Raw genomic sequence first — 24,592 nt, 5'->3', positions numbered from 1 at the left:
TTCACATGCCAATCTTCCATTTAGGTACTCTAGCACAGCAGGGTTTATCATATTCTTGGTGGGAAAGAATGATAAATGTTGCCCACTGACTTGGGAGGCCAAGAAAATAAAGGTAGTGAAAGGCACCTTAGCTACTGAAACGCTGGCCTTGGTAGAAGCATTAGATTTGGGGGTTTACTTATCCAATATACTGACAGGAATATTATATAAGGGGCAAGGTGGGAAAAGTTTGCCCATAGAATATTATGTTGATAACCGGTCTCTTTGGGCCAGCGTTCATTCCACGAAAAGTGTCACTGAAACAAGGCTACGAATAGACCTAGCCAGCATAAAAGAGATGTTAGAGAGAAGAGGGATCTGTAAGATAAAATTGGTTGACACAAGTCACCAACTATCAGACTGTTTTACGAAAAAAAGTGCCTAGTCTAAGAAATGATTAAATGTGTTGGAAGATTTAATGATGGGAAAAAAAAAATTTGTTTTAGAATTGTTTATATATGTGGTAAAAGAAGTTCTGGAATTATAGATGTGGAAATACATGACATTTCCTTCTGTTTGTTTTAAAAAAAAGTTCTTCAAGTTTTTTTAAGTTTTAGAAAAAGAGGGGAATCTGTTAATATCACAATCATCTTGTTAAAACCAATTGCTAGTTAAACGGGTGATGGGCATTGATTATCTCATCTAAATAGAATAAAGATACAGCTGGAACACTGTGTGGAAGCTACTTGGAAGTCAGTAGCAGAGTTGTCTTGAAAATAAACCAAAAGACCAGCCTGGATTAATTCTTCCGCCACGACCTCTTATTGTGAGTAACAAGACTAACATCAGTAGTCGGGAAAATGCTAGAGTCTATTACAAAGGATGTGATAACAGGACACTTAGAAAATATCACAAGGATTATACAAAGTCAACATGGATTTATGAAAGGTAAATCATGCTCGACAAACCTACTGGAGTTTTTTGAGGACATAACTAGTAGAATAGGTAAGTGAGAATCAGTGGATGTGGTGTATTTGGATTTTCAGAAAGCTTTTGATAAAGTCCCACATAAGAGGTTAGTGTGCAAAAATAAAGAACATGAGATTGAGCATAATATATTGGCATTGATTGAGAACTGGTTAGCAGAAAAGAAACAGATTAAGAATAAATAGGTCTTTTTCAGTGACTAGTGGGGTACCGCAGGGATCAGTACTTGGGCCCTAGCTATTCACAATATATATCAATGATTTGGATGTTTGCTGATGACACAAAACTTAGTGGGAAGTGAGCGGTGAGGAGGATGTTAAGAGGCTTCAAGGCAATTTAGAGTGAATGGGCAAATACATGGCAGATGCAGTATAACATGGATAAGTGTGAAGTTATCCACTTTGGTAGGAAAAACAGAATGGCAGGAAAAACAGGATGGCAGGGTATTATTTAAATGGTATTAGATTGGGAAATGTTGATGTACAAAGGGACCTGGGTGTCTTTGTACACCAATCACTGAAAGCAAGAATGCAAGTGCAGCTAACAGTTAAGAGGGCAAATGGTATGTTGGTCTCATTGCGAGAGGACTTGAGTACAGGAGCAAGTATGTCTTACTGCAGCTGTACAGGGCCTTGGTGAGACTACACCTGGAGTACTGTGTGCAGTTTTGGTTTCCTTACCTAATAAAGGGTATACTTGCCATTGAGGGAATGCAGCGAAGTTTCACCAGACTGATTCCTGGAATGGCAGAATTGTCATACGAGGAGAGATTGGGCTGACTAGGCCTGTATTCACTGGAGTTTAGAAGAATGAGAGGAGGTCTCATTGAAACACATAAAATTCTGTCAGGACTGGACAGACTGGGTGCAGGGATGATGTTTCCTCTGGCTTGCGGGGGAGGGGCGGGGGGGGGTCTAGAACAAGGGGTCACAATCCCAGGGTATGGAGTAGGCCATTTAGGACTGAGATGAGGAGAAACCTCTTCCCTCAGAAGGTGGTGAAGGTGGAATTCTCTACCACAGAGGGCTGTGGAGGTCAAGTCACTGAATGTATTTAAGAAAGAAATACATAGCTAGATTTCTAGACTCTAAAGGCGTCAAGGTGTATAGGGAGAGAGTAGGAATACGGCGTTGAGAAAAGAGTATAAGCCATGATCATATTGAGAGATAATGTGCCCTCCACCCCCTCCCATGAGTTTTCATACAACTTTAAATTGACATGGAATTGTATTGAACTACATAACAGGTCTATATGTTTTCACATTTACTTCATTACTGATTACATGTGCCAATCTCCATTGCCTAGTACAAAATGAAATTCAACAGTTGGCACTAATAGAGCTCATAAGCTATGCCCTCACTTTTAAGGCTGTTTGCACAGATGTTAACAGATTCTCACATTATCTCTCACTCCACTTACTTCATAAAAATCAAGATCAAGATCGAACAGGTAAGTTCTCGTTTAATCTTTCGATTATATTTCAGGCAATCAAAATTTCTAAGACGAACAAGGAAATGTTAGGAAACTCAGATTATTTTAAATCGGCAGTTGCAGGTCAGGAACTACAGTTCCTGGTGGCCTCGGGTCTTCTGAGCATGTGCCAGCCGAGAAGTGGCCACACGCATGCAGTTCATGTGTGTTCATCAGGCTACAAACCGGCCCAACACGCATGGGCAGAAGAAAACAGAAGTCAAACAGCACGAAAAGCAGGTCAGGTTACCTGTTAATGGAGCGCCATTGCAGAGAAAGAGTCCCAGGGAGCAGGACACTGGGAGAGGGACAGAGAGAAGGTCCCAAATCAGGAAGTGGGATATAAAGAAGTCCTAGAAAGTCCCAGGCAGGAACAAAGACAGGGATCAGAAAGAGGTCCCAGAAGTCAAGATGAAAGAAAGGAGCAGAGCAATAGGCTCTGAGTTAAAGAGAGAGCCTGAGATGAGCAGACTTGAAGCGAAGCAGGCTTGAGAAGTCCTGAAGATATGAGGTGGCAGCCAAAGGTTGGTGACTCCTCACTACAGGCCTTTGGAGCAGTAGTGTTCTGCTTGGTATGGCCGGGGATCTGATTTTTGTGCCTGGAAGGTGAAGTTTGAGTGTACTCAGGAATCCAGGGGAAAGGAATCTCAGAAGGCAAGATTAAAACCTTGGTCATTGTTGCAGCCACCTGAGTGCGAGCAACATTTGGAGAGAATTCCTAGGCAAGTTCTTCATTGGAAACCCCCGTGAGGAAGACAAGACTATCATGAGGCTGTTTGGCTCACAATGTGACAAACATCTGGGTGGGTTGCATAGGATCAGAATCCCCTCCAACTGAACTCTTAAACATAAACCCCAAATACCTTGCTTCATGGATATAAACACTGCAAAACAAAACAGGCCAAGCCTCAACACAGAGCAGGATGTACCGTAAGGGTGCTGCAAGGGGTTAATCTTCAAAATTTGCCAATACCAAAACCAAACCAATGCTATGTAAAGATACTGAGACTTGTTCATCTCAAAGACACAAAGCAGGTGCCATCAGACAATCCAATTGAAGAAACTGGGAGACCATCACAGCAAATGGCCCGAGGCAACAGCCATTACATAAACAAACATCGACAACAGCGAAGGAGATATGGATTTTATCGCATGCACATTAAGCTGAAATCCTGAGACATCACACTGGGATGGGGTCCATTGTTTTGGTAATGGAAACAACATCGCGATGAATGGATTGTCTGAACCAAGGCAGGAACCAGACTAAAGAAATTAAAGGTGCTAAACACCGACCATCCAAACAGAATGTGCTCCAGAAAACGTACTTTGATACTATAATCAAGATTTGTAATAGAAGGGCCAAGGCCGTGGGGTCTGGCACTGCAGTCACCAAGGAGGATCAGAAACGGTCAACCTGATTCACTGACCTACAGCTTGCATCAGGGCGGCCAACCATTTGGGGAGTTGTATCAGCCAGATCCACAGATTTTGGGGCTGAAAATTAAGGATAGCTTTAAGGGTAGTAACTAAATCCTGAAAGGGAGTTTGAGTTGGCCCATGTAAGTTTTGGGGCAGCAACGTGGGGTTTTGCCTGTGGTTCTACTTTTTAGTGGAGTTTTATGAATGAGTCTGTGGTTTAGAGTACAAAAACAGAATTACCTGGAAAAACACAGCAGGTCTGGCAGCATCGGCGGAGAAGAAAAGAGTTGACGTTTCGAGTTCTCATGACCCTTCAACAGAACTAAGTAAAAATAGGAGAGGGGTGAAATATAAGCTGGTTTAAGGTGGGGGGAGAGAAATTGTGGGGGGGGGGGGTGGTTGTAGGGACAAGCAAGCAGTGATAGGAGCAGATAATCAAAAGATGTCACAGATAAAGGAACAAAGAGGTGTTGAAGGTGGTGATATTATCTAAGAGAATGTGCTAATTAAGAATGGATGGCAGGACACTCAAGGTACAGTTCTAGTGGGGGTGGGGTGGAAAGACTAACAGGGCATTAAAGGTATAGATTTAAAAATAATGGAAATAGGTGGGAAAAGAAAAATCTATATAAATTATTGGAAAAAACAAAAGGGAGGGGGAAGAGACGAAAAGGGGGTGGGGATGGACGAGGGAGTTCAAGATCTAAAGTTGTTGAATTCAATATTCAGTACGGAAGGCTGTAAAGTGCCTAGTCGGAAGATGAGGTGTTGTTCCTCCAGTTTGCGTTGGGCTTCACTGGAACAATGCAGCAAGCCAAGGACAGACATGTGGGCAAGAGAGCAGGGTGGAGTGTTAAAATGGCAAGCGACAGGGAGGTTTGGGTCTTTCTTGCGGACAGACCGCAGGTGTTCTGCAAAGCGGTCGCCCAGTTTACGTTTGGTCTCTCCAATGTAGAGGAGACCGCATTGGGAGCAATGAATGCAGTAGACTAAGTTAGGGGAAATGCAAGTGAAATGCTGCTTCGCTTGAAAGGAGTGTTTGGGCCCTTAGACGGTGAGGAGAGAGGAAGTGAAGGGGCAGGTGTTGCATCTTCTGCGTTTGCATGGGGAGGTGCCATAGGTGGGGGTTGAGGAGTAGGGGGTGATGGAGGAGTGGACCAGGGTGTCCCGGAGGGAACGATCCCTACGGAATGCCACCAGGAGGGGTGAAGGGAAGATGTGTTTGGTGGTGGCATCATGCTGGAGTTGGCGGAAATGGCAGAGGATGATCCTTTGAATGCGGAGGCTGGTGGGGTGATAAGTGAGGACAAGGGGGACCCTATCATGTTTCTGGGAGGGAGGAGAAGGCGTGAGGGCGGATGCGCGGGAGATGGGCCGGACACGGTTGAGGGCCCTGTCAATGACCGTGGGTGGAAAACCTCGGTTAAGGAAGAAGGAGGACATGTCAGAGGAACTGTTTTTGAAGGTAGCGTCATCAGAACAGATGCGACGGAGGCGAAGGAACTGAGAGAATGGGATGGAGTCCTTACAGGAAGCGGGGTGCGAGGAGCTGTAGTCGAGGTAGCTGTGGGAGTCGGTAGGCTTGTAATGGATATTGGTGGACAGTCTATCACCAGAAATTGAGACAGAGAGGTCAAGGAAGGGAAGGGAAGTGTCAGAGATGGACCATGTGAAAATGATAGAGGGGTGGAGATTGGAAGCAAAATTAATAAATTTTTCCAGGTCCCGATGAGAGCATGAAGCAGCACCGAAGTAATCATCGATGTACTGGAGAAAGAGTTGTGGGAGGGGGCCGGAGTAGGACTGGAACAAGGAATGTTCCACATACCCCATAAAGAGACAGGCATAGCTGGGGCCCATGCTGGTACCCATAGCCACACCTTTTATTTGGAGGAAGTGAGAGGAGTTAAAGGAGAAATTGTTCAGTTTGAGAACAAGTTCAGCCAGACGGAGGAGAGTAGTGGTGGATGGGGATTGTTCGGGCCTCTGTTCAAGGAAGAAGCTAAGGGCCCTCAGACCATCCTGGTGGGGGATGGAGGTGTAGAGGGATTGGACGTCCATGGTGAAGAGGAAGCGGTTGGGGCCAGGGAATTGGAAATTGTTGATGTGACGTTAGGTGTCAGAGGAATCACGGATGTAGGTGGGAAGGGACTGGACAAGGGGAGAGAGAAGGGAGTCAAGATAACGAGAAATGAGTTCCGTGGGGCAGGAACAGGCTGACACGATCGGTCTGCCGGTACAGTTCTGTTTGTGGATTTTGGGTAGGAGGTAGAAGCGGGCCATCCGAGGTTGGGTGGCTATCAGGTTGGAAGCTGTGGGAGGAAGATCTCCAGAGGAGATGAGGTCAGTGACAGTCCTGGAAACAATGGCTTGATGTTCAGTGGTGCGGTCATGGTCCAGGGAGAGGTAGGAGGAAGTGTCTGCAAGTTGACGCTCAGCCTCCGTAAAGCAATCCAGTCAGTCCCACTTCACTGCTCCTCCGCTGACAGGTTTAAAGGCACGTGGGGTGTGGGGGTACATTAAATCCAGTGGGCGGCCTGACTGCAATTATACCAGTGAAGGAGGTGGCGTTGGGCAGCCCGTCTGCTAGTTGACTAATTGAGGCCCTTTAATGGGCAATTAATGGGGCCTTACCCTCGCTGCCAGGATTGAACCAACAGCGGGAGAGGCCCACACCAAGCGCTCAAGCTCAACAATTTTCCCTGTGTGAGCTGTGGCAGACTGGGGAGGCAGGGTGGGTCTCTCTTCAATGGACACCCTGGGTATTAGCCCTCCCAGGTTACCTTTTCCCCATGGCCTCTCAAACCACAGCTCCCCATCCTCCTCTCCCCCGCTCACCAGGGCCTGCCAGTTTGGCATCCGGCGAGGTCACCAAACACTTACCCAAACCCTGGATTCAGCACTGCACGTCTCTTCTGAAGTCCTGGAGAACTGCCAGACTCTGATTGACCAGCAGCTCTCTAAGGTGGGATTTCCTGATCACCCACCCCCAGCATATCGATGGTTGATTGGCTGTTAAATGGCTGCTGGACAGCTGGTGTTCCCCTCATTGGGCTCCCCCCTCCCCCTGACATTTTGGCTGGGTTGGGGGTGAGGGTGGGGAACCCAACGCCTCGAATAATTCAGCCCTTCATGTGTAAAGACCTCATTGAGAATCACTTATGGGTGGCACAGGATAAGAAATCTCTGTCTGTTCTGTCCCTAAATTTTTATGTGCTGCACCACAAATGGTGTACAAACAACATTCCACATCACAGAAAGAAGTCATACGGACTCGAAACGTTAACTATTTTCCTCTCCGCAGATGCTGCCAGACCTGCTGAGTTTTTCCAGGTATTTTTATTTTTGTCATAGAAAGAACTTGTTCTACGAGATCTTTTGTGGTAGTGTGCGCATTACATTGGCAGGCGATTGTGGCTTTGAGCCACTTGGTGAAGGAGTCTATGATGAAATATTTTTTGCCTCAATGTTTCTGTGCCTGCTTGATAGTTACTAAAAAAAATGCAGCTAGTCTTTACGTCCAGCATTGTTATTTGGCTAATTGGAGGAAGGGGTTAATTATTTCTTCACTCATATTGTCAGCATCAGCAGTATTTTGCTTTTGTACCAATTAATTCTTCTTGGCTAAAGTTGCAAAACAATGAAATAAGGTAGATTGGAGGCAACCGTCACAGCAATTCCAGGCTTGTTAAATTCAAATTTTAAGAAAAAGATTTGACAAGGCTACTCCCCCTTTACTTTTCTTTTAACATTTAACAACGGTATTGTATTTCCTATGAATTTACAAAGTTGCTACAATCAACTCAAAGTAAATCTTTTTTAAAAACCCCAACACTGTAAAGTCGCAAGTACAATTTACCCCAACAAACAACAACTGCAAGACTAACAAGAGTGAATTTAGTTATTTCCCTTTGAAATTCAAGGGCACTACCATCACCAAAACCTCCACCATCGAAATCTCGAGGGTCATGACTGAGCCAAAACCTAACTGAACCATCACAGAAATACTGTGGCCAAAAAAGGTCAGAGGATGGGAATTCTGTGGACAGTAAGTCACTCCCTGACTCTGCAAAGCCTATCCTTGTGCCACAAGGCACAAGTCTGGAGTGTGATGGTGTGCTCTTCCCTTGCCTTGGTGAATGCAGCTTAAACAATACTCAACATTATTCACTTCATTGGCACCCATCCACCACCTTTAACATTCACTCCCTCCACCACCGCAGTGCATACCATCCACAAGATATCCTATCTAGGAAGGGAAGTTGGGGCAGTCAGCAGATGAGGAGTATAAAGCCAAGTTATCATGAGGTGCATAAGGCTAATTGGAGAAAGGAACCTATCGCGGGTTTGGGGTAGATAGGAGAGGTGGCTTTAGGGTTCAGGCTTGTTGAAAGTGCAATCAACAGAGCAAGCTGAACAGATGGGGTGATAGTAGTAGCACCAACAGCAGACTGGAAAGTCAGTGCTGTTTCCAGGAGCACTGAGGCAATCCTATGTCCATCAGGGAATTAACTGCTCAGCATTGGGTCTCCCATTCCTTTAAGGGCAAAGATCCTGCCTCCAAGAGCTTCTGGCCAATCAGATCGACCAGTGGCCACGGCTGGGACTGCACCTAGCCAGGACAGGCAATGATGGAGAAGGCCTCGAACGCAGGTAAATGGGTCGAGCTTGCTGGGGCCAGTCAAGCAAGCCCTGGCAAGGTGTTGGATCACTGCTCAGGGGAGGGGAGGATGGGAGTGTTTCAGCAGGAGATGCCCTTGCCTTCAGGGAGGTCTTCTGTGGGCTATTGGGTGCCTGATTGGGAGGCTCCTGCCACCCCCGCAGCTTTTATTGGGCGGCGTCTCCATGTGCTGGAGAGTTTCATAGTATGATTGAATTTTACATTCCATTTGACGGAGAGATGCGTGGGTCCAAGACTAGAATTTTAAACTTAAATAAAGGCAATAATAAGAACATGAAAGCAGAGCTAGTTAAAGTGAATTGGCAAATGAGGTTAAGAGATAGGTAGAGATGCAATAGCAGGCATTAAAAGAGAATATGCAGAATAGTTACATTCCAATGAGAAGGAAAAATTCCAAGGGGAGGACCCACCATCCGTGCTTAACTAAAAAAAAATATAATTACGCAAAGACGAGTGGCAGGTCAGAAGATTGGACAGAATGTTAAGAGCAACAAAGAATGACAAAAGGATTAATAAGGAGGGAAAAATTAGAGTATGAGAGAAAGATAACTAGAAACATAAAGGCGGATTCTTAAATAAGAAAAGAGTGAACAAAGTGAGCACTGACCCTAAAGTATGTGAGCCTTGGGAAATTAATAGTGGAAAATAAGGAGATAGCAGATGAATTAAACAGGTATTTTGCTTCGGTCTCCACTATAGAGGATACAAGTAACATCCCAGAAATAGCTATAAATCAAGAAATGGAAGGGAGGGAGAAACTCAGGAAAATTACAATCACCAGGGAAGTGGTGTTGAGCAAATTGTTGGGGCTGTGGGCTGACAAATTCCCAGGTCCTGATGGTCTTCATCCTAGGATCTTAAAAGAAGGTTCTATTGGATTGGAAAATAGCAAATGTAACTCCTTTATTCAAAAAGGGAGGGAGACAGAAAGCAGAAAACTACAGGCCAGTTAGCTTAACATCTGTCACAGGGAAAATGTTAAAAACTTTTATTAAAGATGATATGGCAGGGCACTTAGAAAAAAATCAAGACAATCAGGCAGAGTCAACATGGTTTTGTGAAGGGGAAATCATGTTTAACAAATTTATTGGAGTTCTTTGAAGGAGTCATATGTGCTTTGGATAAAGGGGAACCAGTGGATATAAGTACTTAGATTTCCAGAAGGCATTTGATAAGGTGCCACATCAAAGGTTATGGCAGAAAATAAATGCTCATGGTATAGGGGGTAACATACTGGCATGGATGGAAGATTGGCTAACAGGAAACATAAATGGGTAATTTTCTGGTTGGCAGAATGTAATGAGTGGTGTGCCACAGGGATCAGTGCTGAGGCCTCAGCTTTTTGCAATTTATATAAATTACTTGGATGAAGGGACTAAAGGTATGGTTTCTAAATTTGCTGATGACACAAACATAGGGAAGAAAATAAGTTGTGAAGAGGACACAAGGAGGTTACAAAGGGACACAGATAGGTTAAGTGAGTGGACAAAGATCTGGCAAATAGGGTATAATGTGGGGAAATGTGAAATTGTCCATTTTGGCAGGAAGATTAAAAAAGATGCATATTATCTAAATGGTGAGAGATTTCAGAGCTCTGAGATGCAGAGGGATTTGGGTATCCTAGTGCATGAATCGCAAAAGGTTAGCATTCAGGTACAGCAAATAATTAGGAAAGCTAATAGAACACTATCATTTATTGCTAGGGGAATTGACTACAAAAGTAGGGAGGTTATGCTTCAGTTGTACAAAGCATCGGTGAGTCCACGTCTGGAGTACTGTGTACAGTATTGGTCTCCTTATTTAAGGAAGGATGTAAATGAGAATCCGACCATTGCCCCTTGATGTTCAATGACTGGGTAGATGTGAAGAGGATGTTTCCTCTGGTGGAAGAGTCCAGAACTGTTAAAATAAGGGACAGTGATGAGGAGGAACGTTTTCTCTCAGAATGTTGTGAATCTTTAGGACTCTCTTCCTCAAAAGATGGTGGAAGCAGAGTCTTTGAATATTTTTAAGGCAGAGCTTGGTAGATTCTTGATAAGCAAGGGGGTGAAAGGTTATCAGAGTAGGCAGGAATGTGGAGTTGAGGTTACAATGAGATCAGCCATGATTTTATTGAATGGTAGAGCAGGCTCGAGGGGGTGAGTGGCCTACTCCTGCTGCTAATTTGTATGTTCGTATGTTTTCCTACCATTGGTAGAATGCCTCCTTAAAACCTACCTCTTTGGTCAAGCTTTTGGTCATCTCTCCAAATACCTCCTTAGGTGGTTATGTCAAATTATGTTTGATAATACTCCTGTAAACCTTTACTATGTTTAAGTTCCTATATAAAGAGATTGTGGTTTTTGTTGACCGTCTTTTCATTGATTTAAGACAATGGGAGCTGGCACGGTCAAAGTGTTGTCTGTGAATATGGGTAGAACAGGTTATATTGAGCGACTGGCTTAACAAGGGGAAGGAGGACAATAGATTTAGATGAAAGAGGGCAAGGGGAGCTGAGGTGGCGATTAGGATACGAAGAGTCACTCTATGCAGATGCAAAGAGAGGAAAGGAAAAGGAAGCACAGATTTCAATTATATAGAACTTCCTCATCTCTATCACGGTGCTTGATTTATAAGATTACTTTGAAGTCCAGTAATTATTGCAATGTCGGCCAACGATGCAGCCAATCCGGCATAAACACACAGCCAGCAATAATTAGTAAGACTGATTTTGGTGATATTAGTTGAGGAAGGAATGTTGGCCAGGCTACTACTGCTGTCCTTCAAAAAACTGTCACAAGATGGTTCACTGAAACAAGTAGGCAGGATGTTGATCAATAAATCATTCAAAAATCATGAGATGCATGTTACGAACTGATATGCACAGAACATTAAAAAAACAAAGTTTGGCAGAACATTAGCCTTATCATGAAGAAATCTGTTTCAAAAGAAATACTTTAGAAAAACATTCAACAGCTGCATAAATATAAGCATATATGATATGGATCACTACATCCTTCGTAAAAACACAAAACAAAGAGCTAAAGCACAAACTTACTCATCTTACCATCCAAATGTTTCAACAACTCTCATCATTACACAGGACTAACTATCCCTAACAAACCTCATCGGCAGCCTTGGCTTGTGCACAGCACACCTCACTAGCAGACATCACTGTGCAAGGACATATAACAACAACTTACATTTATATAGCACCTTTAAGCCTCCCAACACCACCCCCCCCCCCCGCCAAGACACTTCAAACAGCATAAACAAACAAAATTTGGCGCTGAGCCACATTAGAAGATATTAGGACAGGGGATCAATAACTTAGTCAAAGAGTTATATTTCAAGCAGTGTCTTAAAGGAGGAGAGATAGGTAGTGAGTTGGAGATGTTTAAGAAGGTAAATCCACAGCTTAGGGCCAAAGCCGCTGTCACTTCCAATGCCGGAGCAATTAAGATTAGGGGTTTGCGATAGGCCAGAATTGGAGAAGTGCAGCAATCTCAAAAGGGTTGTAAGGGCTAGGGGAGGTTACAGGAAGGGATTTGAAAACGTGGATGAGAATTTTAAAATTGAGGCATTGCCAGCCTGGTAACTTATGTAGTTTAGGGAGCACAGAGTGACGGGTGAGCATTACAACTTGCACTTTACCAGCTCAGGCGTGATGGATAAGTGACCGCCAGCCAAACGGCATGTACCTGTTGCCGACTCTTTTTGCTTTTTTGAGCAGCAGACCTGATTCCTGGACCTGAGCACTCTCTTTCATCCATTCAACAGTAGGACCCAAAATTGAGGTGAGTAACTATGACCTGAGCTTGCAGTGCAACCAATGTTAGACACTGCTATCTCCAGATGGTTGGTGGTAGTGGGAATTTTGTTTTGATTCAGTTACACGATGTGGGCATCGCTGGCTAGGCCAGCATTTATTGCCCATCCCTAATTGTCCTTCAGAAGGTAAGCTGCCTTCTTGAACCGCTGCAGTCTTTGTGGTGTAGGTACACCCACAGCATTGTTAGGGAGGGAGTTCCAGGGTTTTGACCCAGTAACAGCGAAGGAACAGCGATATATTTCGAAGTCAGAATGGTGAGTGACTTGGAGGGGAACTTCCAGGCAATGGAGTTACCATCTATCTGCTGCCCTTGCCCTTCTAGATGGTAGTGGTCGTGGGTTTGGAAGGTGCTGCCTAAGAAGCCTTGGTGAGTTTCTGCAGTGCATCTTGTAGATGGTACACACTGCTGCCACTGTTTGTCCGTGGTGGAGGGAGTGAATGTTTGTGGAAGGGGTGCCAGTCAAACTGGCTGCTTTGTCCTGGATGGTGTCAAGCTTCTTGAGTGTTGTTGGAGCTGCGCTCATCCAGGCAAGGGGAGAGTATTCCATCACACTCCTAACTTGTGCCTTGTAGATTGTGGACAGGCATTGGGGAGTCAGGAGGTGAGTTACTCACCACAGGATTCCTAGCCTCTGACCTGCTCTTGTAGCCACAGTATTTATATGGCTAGTCCAGTTCAGTTCCTGGTCAATGGTAGCCCCCAGGATGTTTCTAATGGGGGATTCGATGATGGTAATGGCATTTAATGTCAAGGGGCAATGGTTAGGTTCTCTCTTGTTGGAGATGGTCATTGCCTGGCACTTGTGTGATACGCACGTTACTTGCCACTAGTCAGTCCAAGCCTGGATATTCTCCAGGTCTTGTTGCATTTGGATATGGAGTGTTTCTGTATCTGAGGAGTCACAAATGGTGCTGAATATTGTGCAATCATCATTGAACATCCCCATCTCTGACCTTATGATAGAAGGAAGGTAATTGATGAAACAGCTGGAGGTGGTTGGGCCTAGGATAATACCCTGAGGAACTCCTGCAGTGATGTCCTGGAACTGAGATGATTGACCTCCAACAACCACAACCATCTTCCTTTGTGCTAGGTATGACTTTGTGGAGAGTTTTCCCCGATTCCCATTGACTCCAGTTTTGCTGGGGCTCCTTGATGACACACTCCATCAAATGCTGCCTTGATGTCAAGGGCAGCCATTCTCACCTCACCCCTGGAGCTCAGCTCTTTTGTCCATGTTTGAACCAAAGCTTTATTGAGGTCAGCAGCTGAGTGACCTGGCAGAGCCCAAACTGAGCATCAGTGAGCAGGTGATTGCGAAGCAAGTGCAGCTTGATAGCACTGTTGACGATCTCTTCCATCACTTTACTGATGAGCGAGAGTAGACTGATGCGGCAGTAATTGTATAGGCTGGATTTGTCAAGCTTATTGTGTACAGGAAATACCTAGGCAATTTTCCATATTGCTGGGTAGATTTGGACTATGATTTAGAAAATACATACAGCAAAGCAATTGAAGTATCCTTTCTTCCAGAGGCACAGCCTCTCTATTTGGGCTTGAACAGGAGGGAACAAAAGCAAACAACAGTGGATTAACAAAAATGTCCTGAGCTAAAGGAAAAAAAAAAGGTACAACATAGGGCAAGGAGACTTTCACGCTACAAAGTTCTCTTTGATCGATGCGCATTTTAAACTATGAGAGTTAAGATTCACAGAAGCCGAGCTGAGCAATCACACTACAATTTGTACAACCCTTTCCAGTTATAACCATGTTACTATACTCCGTGCCAATACAGACACAAACCGGAGAATCTAGTAATTACTGGCAAATCTGAGGATCTCACAGCACAACCTGAAGGACCAGAGGACAGTGGGCGATAGAAAATCATCAACAGCCTCAGAACTGATCATGGTAGATACTGGCACCTTCTTCATAGATAAAAGATTCAAGCATAGGAATGCAGTTCAGCCCCTCAAGCCTCTTCTGTCATTCAATAAGATCTTGGCTGTTCTGTGATGTAATTCTGTATACCCAACTTTGCCCCATATTTGTTATCTTTGGCTAATAAAAATCTATCAATCTCTTGGTTTAAGATTAACAGTTGGTCTAGCATTAGTTGGTGTTTGCGGGAGAGAGTTCCAAACTGTTACCACTCGTTATGTGTAGAAGTGTTTCCTCGGGCTGGATTTTCAATCTAGGGTTGGGAACTGGATGCCTGGATCATTTCCAGATCCTGACACCACACCGCAGGATACAATGCAACTTTCACATGAAAAGTGTGCATTTGGCTCAGGGGTGGGTTTAACGCCCAACTAGCGGCACCAGGAGCTGCCTGGAGGCGGGATCTAGAAGAGGCTAACCATAGCCATGAATGGGCTCACCGTTTGCTGATGAGCTGGCACAGCAAGGTGCTTAAAAGGACAGTGCTGGTATGGGTAGGTGTCTACAGGCAGCACCAAGTTTCTCAGATGCTTTCCTTTAGGCTTTAACTGCGACAGTGGTGGACAGGCAAGAGGTATTGTACCTGGTAGCTGGAAGAAGAAGCATGGCCAGAGACACAAACAAGGTGATGACAGAATTCAGCAGCAGTCAAAGAGTGATGAAGGGGGTCACTCCTCAAGGGGCACCAGTGTCATCCTTCACCTTTTCAGCTCTTCTGTCTGAGTAACCATCCATGCTGCAAAGCCCTGTGACAGAGGCTGCCCCTGCAATGACGGAGGCACTACAGCCTGTACAGGAGCCCCCATGGGGACAGAGGTCACAGGCATCTCAGTCAGGTGCAGAGACAAGGAGCAGATCACACCCACCTCATCTTCAGCAACAGGGGAAGCACCATGTAGATGTGGACGATAATACAAGGTGCCATGGTATTAGTTGTTCTTTATGAGTCACATGGGTCAGGTTCTCTCAATTTGTTTGTGCATTTGCTTTTCCTGTAATAATAATTGCCTATATTCTCAATTAGGCTTGTGTGTTATTAATGCTTGATGTCAAAAGGAAATGGAATTGAGTGGTGGGGAGGGGGCTGGGTTTGCTGTGTTGCTACGGTCTATGATCTGGGAGAATGTTGGCGATGGAGACCCCATTTTCACTGTTCTTGGTTGGCAATGGGATTCCTCAGGTGTCTATGCTCGCTGGATGATTTCTCTCTATGCTGGAAGGTGAGTTAGAGTCATTTCTCATAGGACTGAGAGGCGCTCAAATTAAATATTGCTGAATTGTGTGACCCTTATGGCCACGTCAGCCTGCCAATCGCCATGAGGCTCGGGATGGTCTCAGCACTCTTCCTCCAATGCCTGGCTGCCGGGCACCTCTGAAGCATCCCTTTCAACCTCTTCCTCACCCGAGGAAGAGTGGCATTCCAGGTCCTCCTCTTCACCCAGCTTCTGGCCTCTTTGTATAGTCATACTGTGCGCAATAAGAGACACCATGGCTGGCTTGTAGTGGAGGGCACCGCCTAAGCAGTCAGGGCAATGGAACTGCATCTTTTCTTTCATTCTTTCATAGGATGTGAGCATCAGTGGCTAGGCCGGCATTTGTTGTCCATCTCTAATTGCCCTTGAGCCACCTTCTTGAACCGCTGCAGCCCATGTGGTGTAGGTACACCCACATTGCTGTTCAGGAGGGAGTTCCAGGATTTTGACCCAGTGACAGAGAAGGAACGGCGATACAGTCCCACATCAAGGCGGTGTGTGGCTTGGAGGGGAATTTGCAGGTGGTGGTGTTTCCAGGTTGTGAGCTTGAAAGGTATTCTTCAAGAAGATGAAACCATTCTTCAACGGTCTGTTTAATGCGCAGGTTCATGTTAGGCAATAGCTCTGGCTGTGGTGCCTCTCTCTACCTCTAGCTGCGTACCAGGCAGGCATCAGAGCCACCTCCACAGAGTATAGCCCTTATCCCCCCCAAGCAGCCACATGCTGAGTCTGGATGTTGACTTGAAGAGGTGTGGCACCTGAGACACTCAGATGTTGAAGGGATCATGACAGCTGCTCGAGAACCGAGTGCAGACCTGCAAGATGCACTTCCTGCTATCACAGACCAGCTGCACATTCAACGAGTGGAATCCTTTTCTGTTCAGGAATCTGGCTGGCTGGTCTGCTGGCGCTCGAGGGTGACCTGAGAGAATCTATCAATGATGGAAAATCCCAATGCCCTCTTTGTCTGAACTGGTCCATCTGTCTAAAGATGGGAGTAGCCCCCCACCCTCTGGAATAAGGCATCCATGACCTGCCTGATGGCGTGATGAGCTGCTGACTGAGATGCCACCCAAATCTACAGCTGATCCCTGGAATGATCAGATGCATAAAAATTAAAGGCATTGGTGACCTTGACAGCTGCTGCTAGAGGACTGCCATGGCACTCGTGAGGCCTCAGGTCCTTGTGGACCAGAGCACAAATGTCCGATACCATCTCCCTGGATAGTTGCAATCCATATGTCACTGGTTTTCTGTCATTTAAAGGTAACTGACTCTTGGGCGGTACTCCTGATGTTTTGGGTAGCACCTTCTTCCCCTTGCAGCTGCTTGACATGCTCCTTTGGCCTCCTCCTGACCAGGACAATGCATTAAAAAAAGACTTGCAATTATGTCGTGCTTTTCACAGACTTCTCAAAGTGCTTACAGCCAATGAAGTACATTTTGTAGTCACTGTTGTAATGTAGGCAACACAGCAGCCAGTATATACGCATATACCCAGAAACAGCAAAGTGATCAAAGTGATAATCACCAGATAATCTGTTTTTGTGATGTCAATCAAAGGATAAACTTTGGCCAGGGCTTAGGGGAGAACTCCCCTGCTCTTCTTCGAAATAGTGCCATGGAATCTTTCACATACACTCGAGCAGGCAGTTCAGTTTAACTCTCATCTCAAAGATGGCACATCCAACAGTGCAGCACTCCCTCAGTGCTGCATTGGAGCTTTGATTTTTATGGATTAGGATTTGAATTTGGAACCTTTGCAGTCTGAAAGAGAGTGCTGCCAACTGAGCCACAGCATCTGCTGAAGCTCCGCCTCGCTAATCCCCCCCAATGTCAGAGTAGCCTGCTCCCATTTCAACTCCCACATTTGTTTACCTGAGCTTCTCCTTTGCTCTCCTTTGTCAACCTTTGCTCCCCGAGTGATGTCAGCAGCCTCATGTCCCTCTCAAAAGTCCGTTCACGGCTCACAAATGCAATCCTCTCAGCTCCAGTGGCAGCAACTCTGTGCTGCTGACTCAGCAGCTAAACATCATTCTCCGCTTTTTCATTATGCTGACCAGTGCATCCATTCGTTCCCTGGCTTTCCAACGTGTTCACCCTGATGTGTCCCAGGCACTCACTGCATGTACCAACCAATTGAAAATTTTAAACTGCTCCCCTGAAGCCTTTTAATGAGCCCAGAAACAAGCTCAACAAGCACTTATTGGAGGTGTGCGGGTTTCCAGCTGCCCCTCCCATTTCCCTTCAAAAATCGCTTTGCATTCTGGAGGTGTCGGGATCCAGTGACGCCTTCCAAGAACAAGATTTTCAATCCATATCCACAACCTTGCTTGCACACCAAGAGTAATTAAAAATCCAGTACCTGATGTTCCGAGGATGTGTTTTCTAAAAAAAGAGATACTTGCTGGATTTTTAAAAAACAGTAAAGTGTAATCCTAGTCAAACAATGGAAGACTGCCAGCCAGTCACAATATGCAATTTGCATTCCACCCAAGTGGGATAAAATAGAACAAACATCAACCCCCTGAGGACTGTGAATGACCCCTTCTCCTGTTGGCATTTACACTATCCTGATAATCTTCAAAAGCTTCTGAACTGAGACACCAAAATGCAATTATAAAAGCAAAAAACCGCGGATGCTGGAAATTCAAAACAAAAATAAAAATACCTGGAAAAACTCAGCAGGTCTAAATCAAAATCCAATTACTTATTCTAAAAAACAAGAGTGATTGAATTCCTCTGGAATACACAACCCAGCAGGACTTTAAGAAGTCTACCAAGCCAGAGAGATCAGAGATCAGAATGATGTACTAAAAGGCTGCAAAGAAGCTGTTTCCCTCTCTCTCTCTCCCCCTAAAATATTGTGCCAGAACTTGTAAAAATAACCATCCCAAGAAGAGAAATCTACTGCAAACCAAGGTCTTTTAGGAATAAAATGTGGCAAACTGCTCCATATAACTACACCCAGGAAGACAACTGAACAAAATGGCCGCAACATGAAATCACCACATAGAGATCAGCCAAAAGACAGTTAACCATTTATTGCTTTGTTTGTTTATCTTCTTCATGATCTGTAAAAAAAATCTTTACGCCTACCCTCTTATTCCACTAGTGTGTGTATGTGCGGGCCAAGGAATTTTTTAAAAATTTAATTCAGGGGATGTGGGCTTTGCTGTCTGGGCCACCATTTATTGTCCATCCCTAGTTGACCTTGAAAAGGTGGTGGTGAGCTGCCTTCTTGAACTGCTGCTGAACTTGTGGTGTAGATACACCCACAGTGCTGTTAGGGAGTTCCAGGATTTTGACCCAGCAACAGTGAAGGATCGGCGACATATTTCAAAATCAGGATGGTGAGTGACTTAGAGAGGAACTTCCAGGTGGTGGTGTTCCCATCTATCTGTTGTCCTTGTCCTTCTAGATGGTACTGCTCGTGGGTTTGGAAGGTGTTGTCTAAGAAGCCTTGGTGAATTCCTGCAGTGCATCTTATAGATGGAACACACTGCTGCTACTGTGCATTAGTTCTGGAGCACAAGTCTTCAGTACTATTGCCGGAATATTGTCAGGGCCCATAGCCAGTAGGATAGGACATACCCAGGGATGGTAATGGTGGTGTCTGGGACATTGTCTATGAGATATGATTCCGTGAGGATGACTATGCTAGGCTGTTCTTTGACAGGTTTGTAAGACAGCTTTCCCAATTTTGGCACTAGCCCCCAGATGTTAGTAAGTGGGGCTTTGCAGGGTCAACAGGGCTGAGTTTGCCGTTGTTGTTTCCTAGGTCGTTGCCAGGTGATCCGGTTTTATTCCTTTTTTGAGACTTTGTAGCGGTTTGATACAACTGAGTGGCTGGCTAGGTCATTTCAGGTCTGAAGTCACATGTAGGCCAGACCAGGTAAGGACAGCAGATTTCCTTCCCTAAAGGACATTAGTGAACCAGATGGGTTTTTATAACAGTTGGCAATGGTTTCATGGTCATCATTAGACTTTTAATTCCAGATTTTTATTGAATTCAAATTCCACAGCGGCAGAATTCAAACCCAGGTCCCCAGAGCATTACCCTGGGTCTCTGGATTACTAGTGCAGTAACAATACCACTACACCATCACCTCTGCTAAAGTGTGACATATGAATGGTGGCTGTCATTTACTGTTCTTTTTTAATTTGTGAAGTTTTTTTTTTATTCATTTATGGGGTGTGAGTGTTGCTGGCTGGGCCAGCATTTAATGCCCATCCCGAATTGCCCTTGAGAAGGTGGTGTTGAGCTGCTTTCTTGAACCCACTGCAGCCCATGTGTTGTAGGTACACCCAAAGTGCTGTTAGGGGCAGAGTTCCAGGATTTTGACCCAGCGACAGTGAAGGAATGGCAATATAGTTCTAAGTCAGGGTGCTGAGTGGCTTGGAGGGGAACTTCCAGGTGGTGGTGTTCCCATGTATCCGTCGCCCTTGTTCTTCTAGGTGGTAGTGGTCGTGGCTTTGGAAAGTGCTGTCGAATGAGCCTTGGTGAGTTCCTGCAATGCATCTTGTAGATGGTACACACTGCTGCTACTGTGCGTCGGTGGTGGAGGGAGTGAATGTTTGCGGATAGGGAGCTAATCAAGTGGGCTGCTTTGTCCTGGATGGTGTCAAGCTTCTTGAGTGTTGTTGGAGCTGCACTCATCTAGGCATTCTTGACTTGTGCTTTGTAGATGGTGGACAGACTTTGGGGAGTCAAGAGGTGAGTTACTCATCAATAAACGTATCTTATTCTTTAAGATCAGAAAACCTGTCTGACTAATTCTTTATAATCCGAAAGCATACATAATGGGACTCCTGCAGTATTGGCAAAGCACATACTCTTTAGATCACAAAAAAACCCTGTCACAGTCAGGCCTGGAGTGATAGCACGGGGAAGCCATTTTTACCCTTCCTCACATGGTCATTACACAAATTTCAACCCTGAAACATCTGTCTCTAATTTCTGGACTATTTTCCCCAGTGAAACACTATGCTCAAAGGCTAATGCTTTGGCAACCTTATATCTGGCCTTAGGCAAGCATAATATTCTTGTGAACTCCTGGGAACGCTTCATTAAACCATCCAAACACAAGCCCATGCAACTGCTTCAATATGTTATGCCCAACAGTGGCTGATGGTATTGTGCATTCTTTGGTGACAATCTGTTACCTGTTCAGATGAGCCCAGTTGTTCAATTTCTGCTGGGTTGAGTTGGCTGGTGTGTAGTTGTGCATCTCAACCAGTTTTGGGAAATGAAACTTCACCACTTCAGCGATTAAGACTGGAATCAAAGCAAAGAGAATTTCAGAATGCATAGACAAAAACTACCCCTGGAGTGACACTGAACTCACAATACAGGCACAAAACCTGCCCATTCTTCTAAGTTCGCAATATAGAAGGAATGTACTGGATTTTAAATTTTATTTTTACCTTCTGTTCTCCTGAAGACATTTGTTCCTTGCTGGGCTGCAGTTTCATGGATGCAGGCAGCCCTGGGCCAATTAATTACTTCTCATTTGTGAGCTTAAGGCTGTGAGTTACTAGCAGACTCTTCAAACATAAGGAGTTACCACAATACTGCAACCTACCCTTCCCTTAGGTCCGCACCCATCGGACACTTTCCAGATGCTGAATTTTCATGAATGCCAATGCCACTCATTCTGGCACAGGAAGACAAATCCGGGAAAACATAATGCTGTACAAAGCCAACTTATGATGATGGAAAGTAAACGTGTATGAGGGAAGATGGTGGCACAGTGGTAATGTCACTAGACCAGAAACCCAGGCTAATGCTTTGGTGACATAGGTTCAAATCCCACCATGGCAGCTGCTGATGGAATTTAAATTCAATTAATAAATCTGCAATAGTAAGCTAGTTCTCAATCTGCCATCATCACCTGGTTTGGCCTACATGTGACTCCAGACCCACAGCAATGTTGTTGACACTTGACACTGAAATGGCCTTAGGAGTGGGCAACAAATGCTGGACTTGTCAGCAAAGCCCGCATCTCATGAAAGAATTTTTAAAATGCACTATATGGGACAGCAGCACTGAACTGAATGGAAGTCAGGAGCTGAAGGAAATCATTTGTCCATCCACATCATGAAATTCCAAGTCTCCATTGGAAACAGTCAGAAAACAGCCCACGAAAGGTTAATTCAGTGGAGCGCAGCTAGATTGAGTCCTTTGGCAGAATTATCCAACTCGTTTTATTGTAATTTTGGTATTCTGGTAAGAGGTTGAAGAGTTTTCTTCATCGAAACTCACCACAATTTACACACAGCAAAGGAGCTATATTAACTCCTTACATTAATTTTTTAAAAAACCCTTTAAACCTTATTATAAAATACATGCTGCAACAGTAGTAGCATTGTCAGAATGCGGATCGTGTTCGCCATTTAACAGCATAGGCACAATGAGTCAAACGGCCTCCTACACTGCATCAGTCTCTGATCCTATGCCATTCACCCAGCTGAATTTTTAGAGCTATTTTAGTGGATGGCCTTAACCCCTTAAAAAAGTGGTGATGCCTTCCTTGGGGACTATAATTCATTTAAATCATTGTCTTTCTACCTGGGATCCTCGAGGATGTCAGATTTAATATCAACTGAAAGTTTCTGTCGTTGCTGACATTCTTGCATGTTATTTCTGCACTATCCTTTTGCTTTGGACAGCTAATGGTGTTTTCAAGTTTGGAAAGGTGATACAACACATTAGGACACCATTTGGCCCATCATGTCTGTGTTGGCTTCTTTGAAAGAGCTAGCCAATTAATTTCACTTCCCCTGCTCTTTCCCTGTAGGTCTGCAAATTTTTAATTTTCAGATATATCTCCAGTGTCCTTTTGAAAGTTACTGTTCAGTCTGCTTCCACCACCCTTTCAGGCAGTGAATTCCAGGTCATCTGTTTAAATATATTTCTCCTCATCTCCCCACTGATTCTTTTGCCAATTACCTTAAATCTGTGTCCTTTAGTTACAACCTCCTTTCCAGTTGAAACAGTTTCCCCTTATTTACTCTATCAAAACTCCTTGTAATTGCAACCATATCCTTTCTGTGTAAGAATGCAGAAAAGATTTACCAGAATGGCTCCAATGGTGGGGAATTTTAGTTACACGGTTTGGTTGGAGAAGCTGGGTTTGTTCTCCTCAGAGCAAAGGAGATTGAGGGGAGATTTGATAGAGGTGTACAAGATTATGACAGAATTAGATAAGGTGGACAAAGAAAAGCGCGTTCCCGTTAGCTCATGGCACAAGGACTGGGGGATACAGATTTAAGGATTTGTGTAAGAAATGCAGGGAACATGAGGAAGAACTCTTTTACACAGTGAGTGGTAATGACCTGGAACTTGCTGCCCACGAGGGTTGTAGAAACAGAAACAATCAATGATTTCAAAAGGAAACTGCATGGGCACTTGAGGTAAATAAACTTAGAGGACTATTGGGATAGAATGGGGGAATCAAACTGATTGAATTCCTTCACAGAGATTCAATGGGCTAAACAACCTCCTTGTGCTCTTATGTCTCTCGGACTATTAAATCCCCCTTTAACCTTCTAGGGAGAACAATTCCACTTTCTCTAGTTGCTCTCTATAAATTAAGTCCCTCATCACTTGTACTATTCTGGTAATTCTTTTCTGCACCCTTACACAGAAACGTTTGACACCACTGATTTAGCAATGAAAAGTGAGGTTGCAAAAAAAGCTTTTCCTAATGAAGTTCATTGCATTTACAAAATAATAGAACTGGCTGCAAATAAATTATAACTTTACTTTCTAACGAATGAGGAAATCTGCTTCATTTCAATAACCATTTACACTTAGTCAATGTAACAAGCTCTTACAGCAAGATATGCTTCAAGAAGCCTACTGTGTTGTGTAAGATATATCTATTTGAGTGGTGTATGTGTGTAAATATATAAGTGCATGTATATGTGATGAATGTGTATGTATACTTAATAATACATATATTTGTATATGTATGAATGTATATATGTGAGTGTGTATCTGTACAAGTATGTGTTGCTGTGCATGCATCTGTGTCCATTCTGATGAAAGGTCACCAAGCTGAAATGTTAACTGTTTTTTGCTCCATAGATGCTGCTGGACCTGCTGAGCATTTCTAGCATTATTCGTTTTGTTCTTTCAGATTTTCAGGAACGTGTAACATTTTCCTTTTGTCTGTGCCTATATATGAGTTGTGTGTGTGTCTGCATAGGTGTTTGTCTGTGCCTATATACGTGTGCATATGTATGTGTGTGGCTGTATAAGTGATTGTGTGTTAAGCACGTATCTGCATGCATATGTGTGTCAGCCATGTGCCTGTATATGTGAGTATGTGTGTTCAGCATGGGTCTGCACCTGTAAATGTGAGTGTTGAGCATGTATCTGTGGCTGCATATGTGTTGTATGTGTGTCTGCACTTGTACGTGTGTGTGTGTACAGCATTTTCTCCTTTTGTTTCAGATTCCCAACATCTGCCTTTGTGGGTTGGTTTTGTGTGTGGTTTGCAGACAGGTTAAAACGGGTGACATTTTAAAATAAATCACACGAGAAACGTTGTTGTTGGGCACGGGTGTGAAGTTGCTGATTTGACTGGTTGTGGGGGGTGGGGGGGTGGTGGGGGGAGAGCTGTCTCTCCCTCTGTCTCGGGGGTGGGGGGGGGGGAGAGTCCACATTCACCTCCATCGCTGAAATCCCTGGCGATGTTGCGCTTGGCTCTGGAGAGGTGGATGGTGTCGACCCAGGAGTACAGATCCTGCAGGCTCTCCTCATCCATCCCTGCCGCCATGCCGGCTTTCCCACACGGCTCCAAACTATTCACAAAACACTTCTCGTTGCTAAACCAGAAAAAAAATAATAACAACAACAAACTGAACGTCCGACTTTCACCAGCCACAGAACGGGATGGGAAAGGAGATTTTCCCCCTCTTCACCTGCGGAGGGACGCCATGTTGTTTTCTTCATTGCCGTGGAAACCGACCTGCGTTGCCTCGCTGCTGGTGAGCGGAATTCTGGGAGTTGTAGTTTCGTTCCCGTCGAACCCTCCCCGCGA

The 24,592-nt window shown here is 44.6% G+C and overlaps 1 protein-coding gene across 1 annotated transcript in view; it reads right to left on the bottom strand.

Annotated features, from left to right (window-relative positions):
* Positions 1–24,329, bottom strand: part of LOC144687966 (sperm flagellar protein 1-like) — an 85,314-nt gene extending 60,985 nt beyond the window's left edge. The window contains exons 1-2 of the mRNA XM_078554629.1: positions 24,220–24,329; positions 20,709–20,820 (exon numbers count right to left, since the gene is read on the bottom strand). Coding sequence (XP_078410755.1) covers positions 20,709–20,820; positions 24,220–24,328 — 221 coding nt within the window. The 5' untranslated portion in view covers position 24,329. The remainder of the gene's footprint in view (positions 1–20,708; positions 20,821–24,219) is intronic.
* Between the last annotated feature and the right edge of the window lie 263 nt (positions 24,330–24,592).

Source organism: Cetorhinus maximus, chromosome 1, assembly GCF_964194155.1.
Source record: "Cetorhinus maximus chromosome 1, sCetMax3.hap1.1, whole genome shotgun sequence".
Classification (NCBI taxonomy): Eukaryota; Metazoa; Chordata; class Chondrichthyes; order Lamniformes; family Cetorhinidae; genus Cetorhinus; species Cetorhinus maximus.
This window is presented reverse-complemented; position numbering and strand designations above follow the sequence as displayed.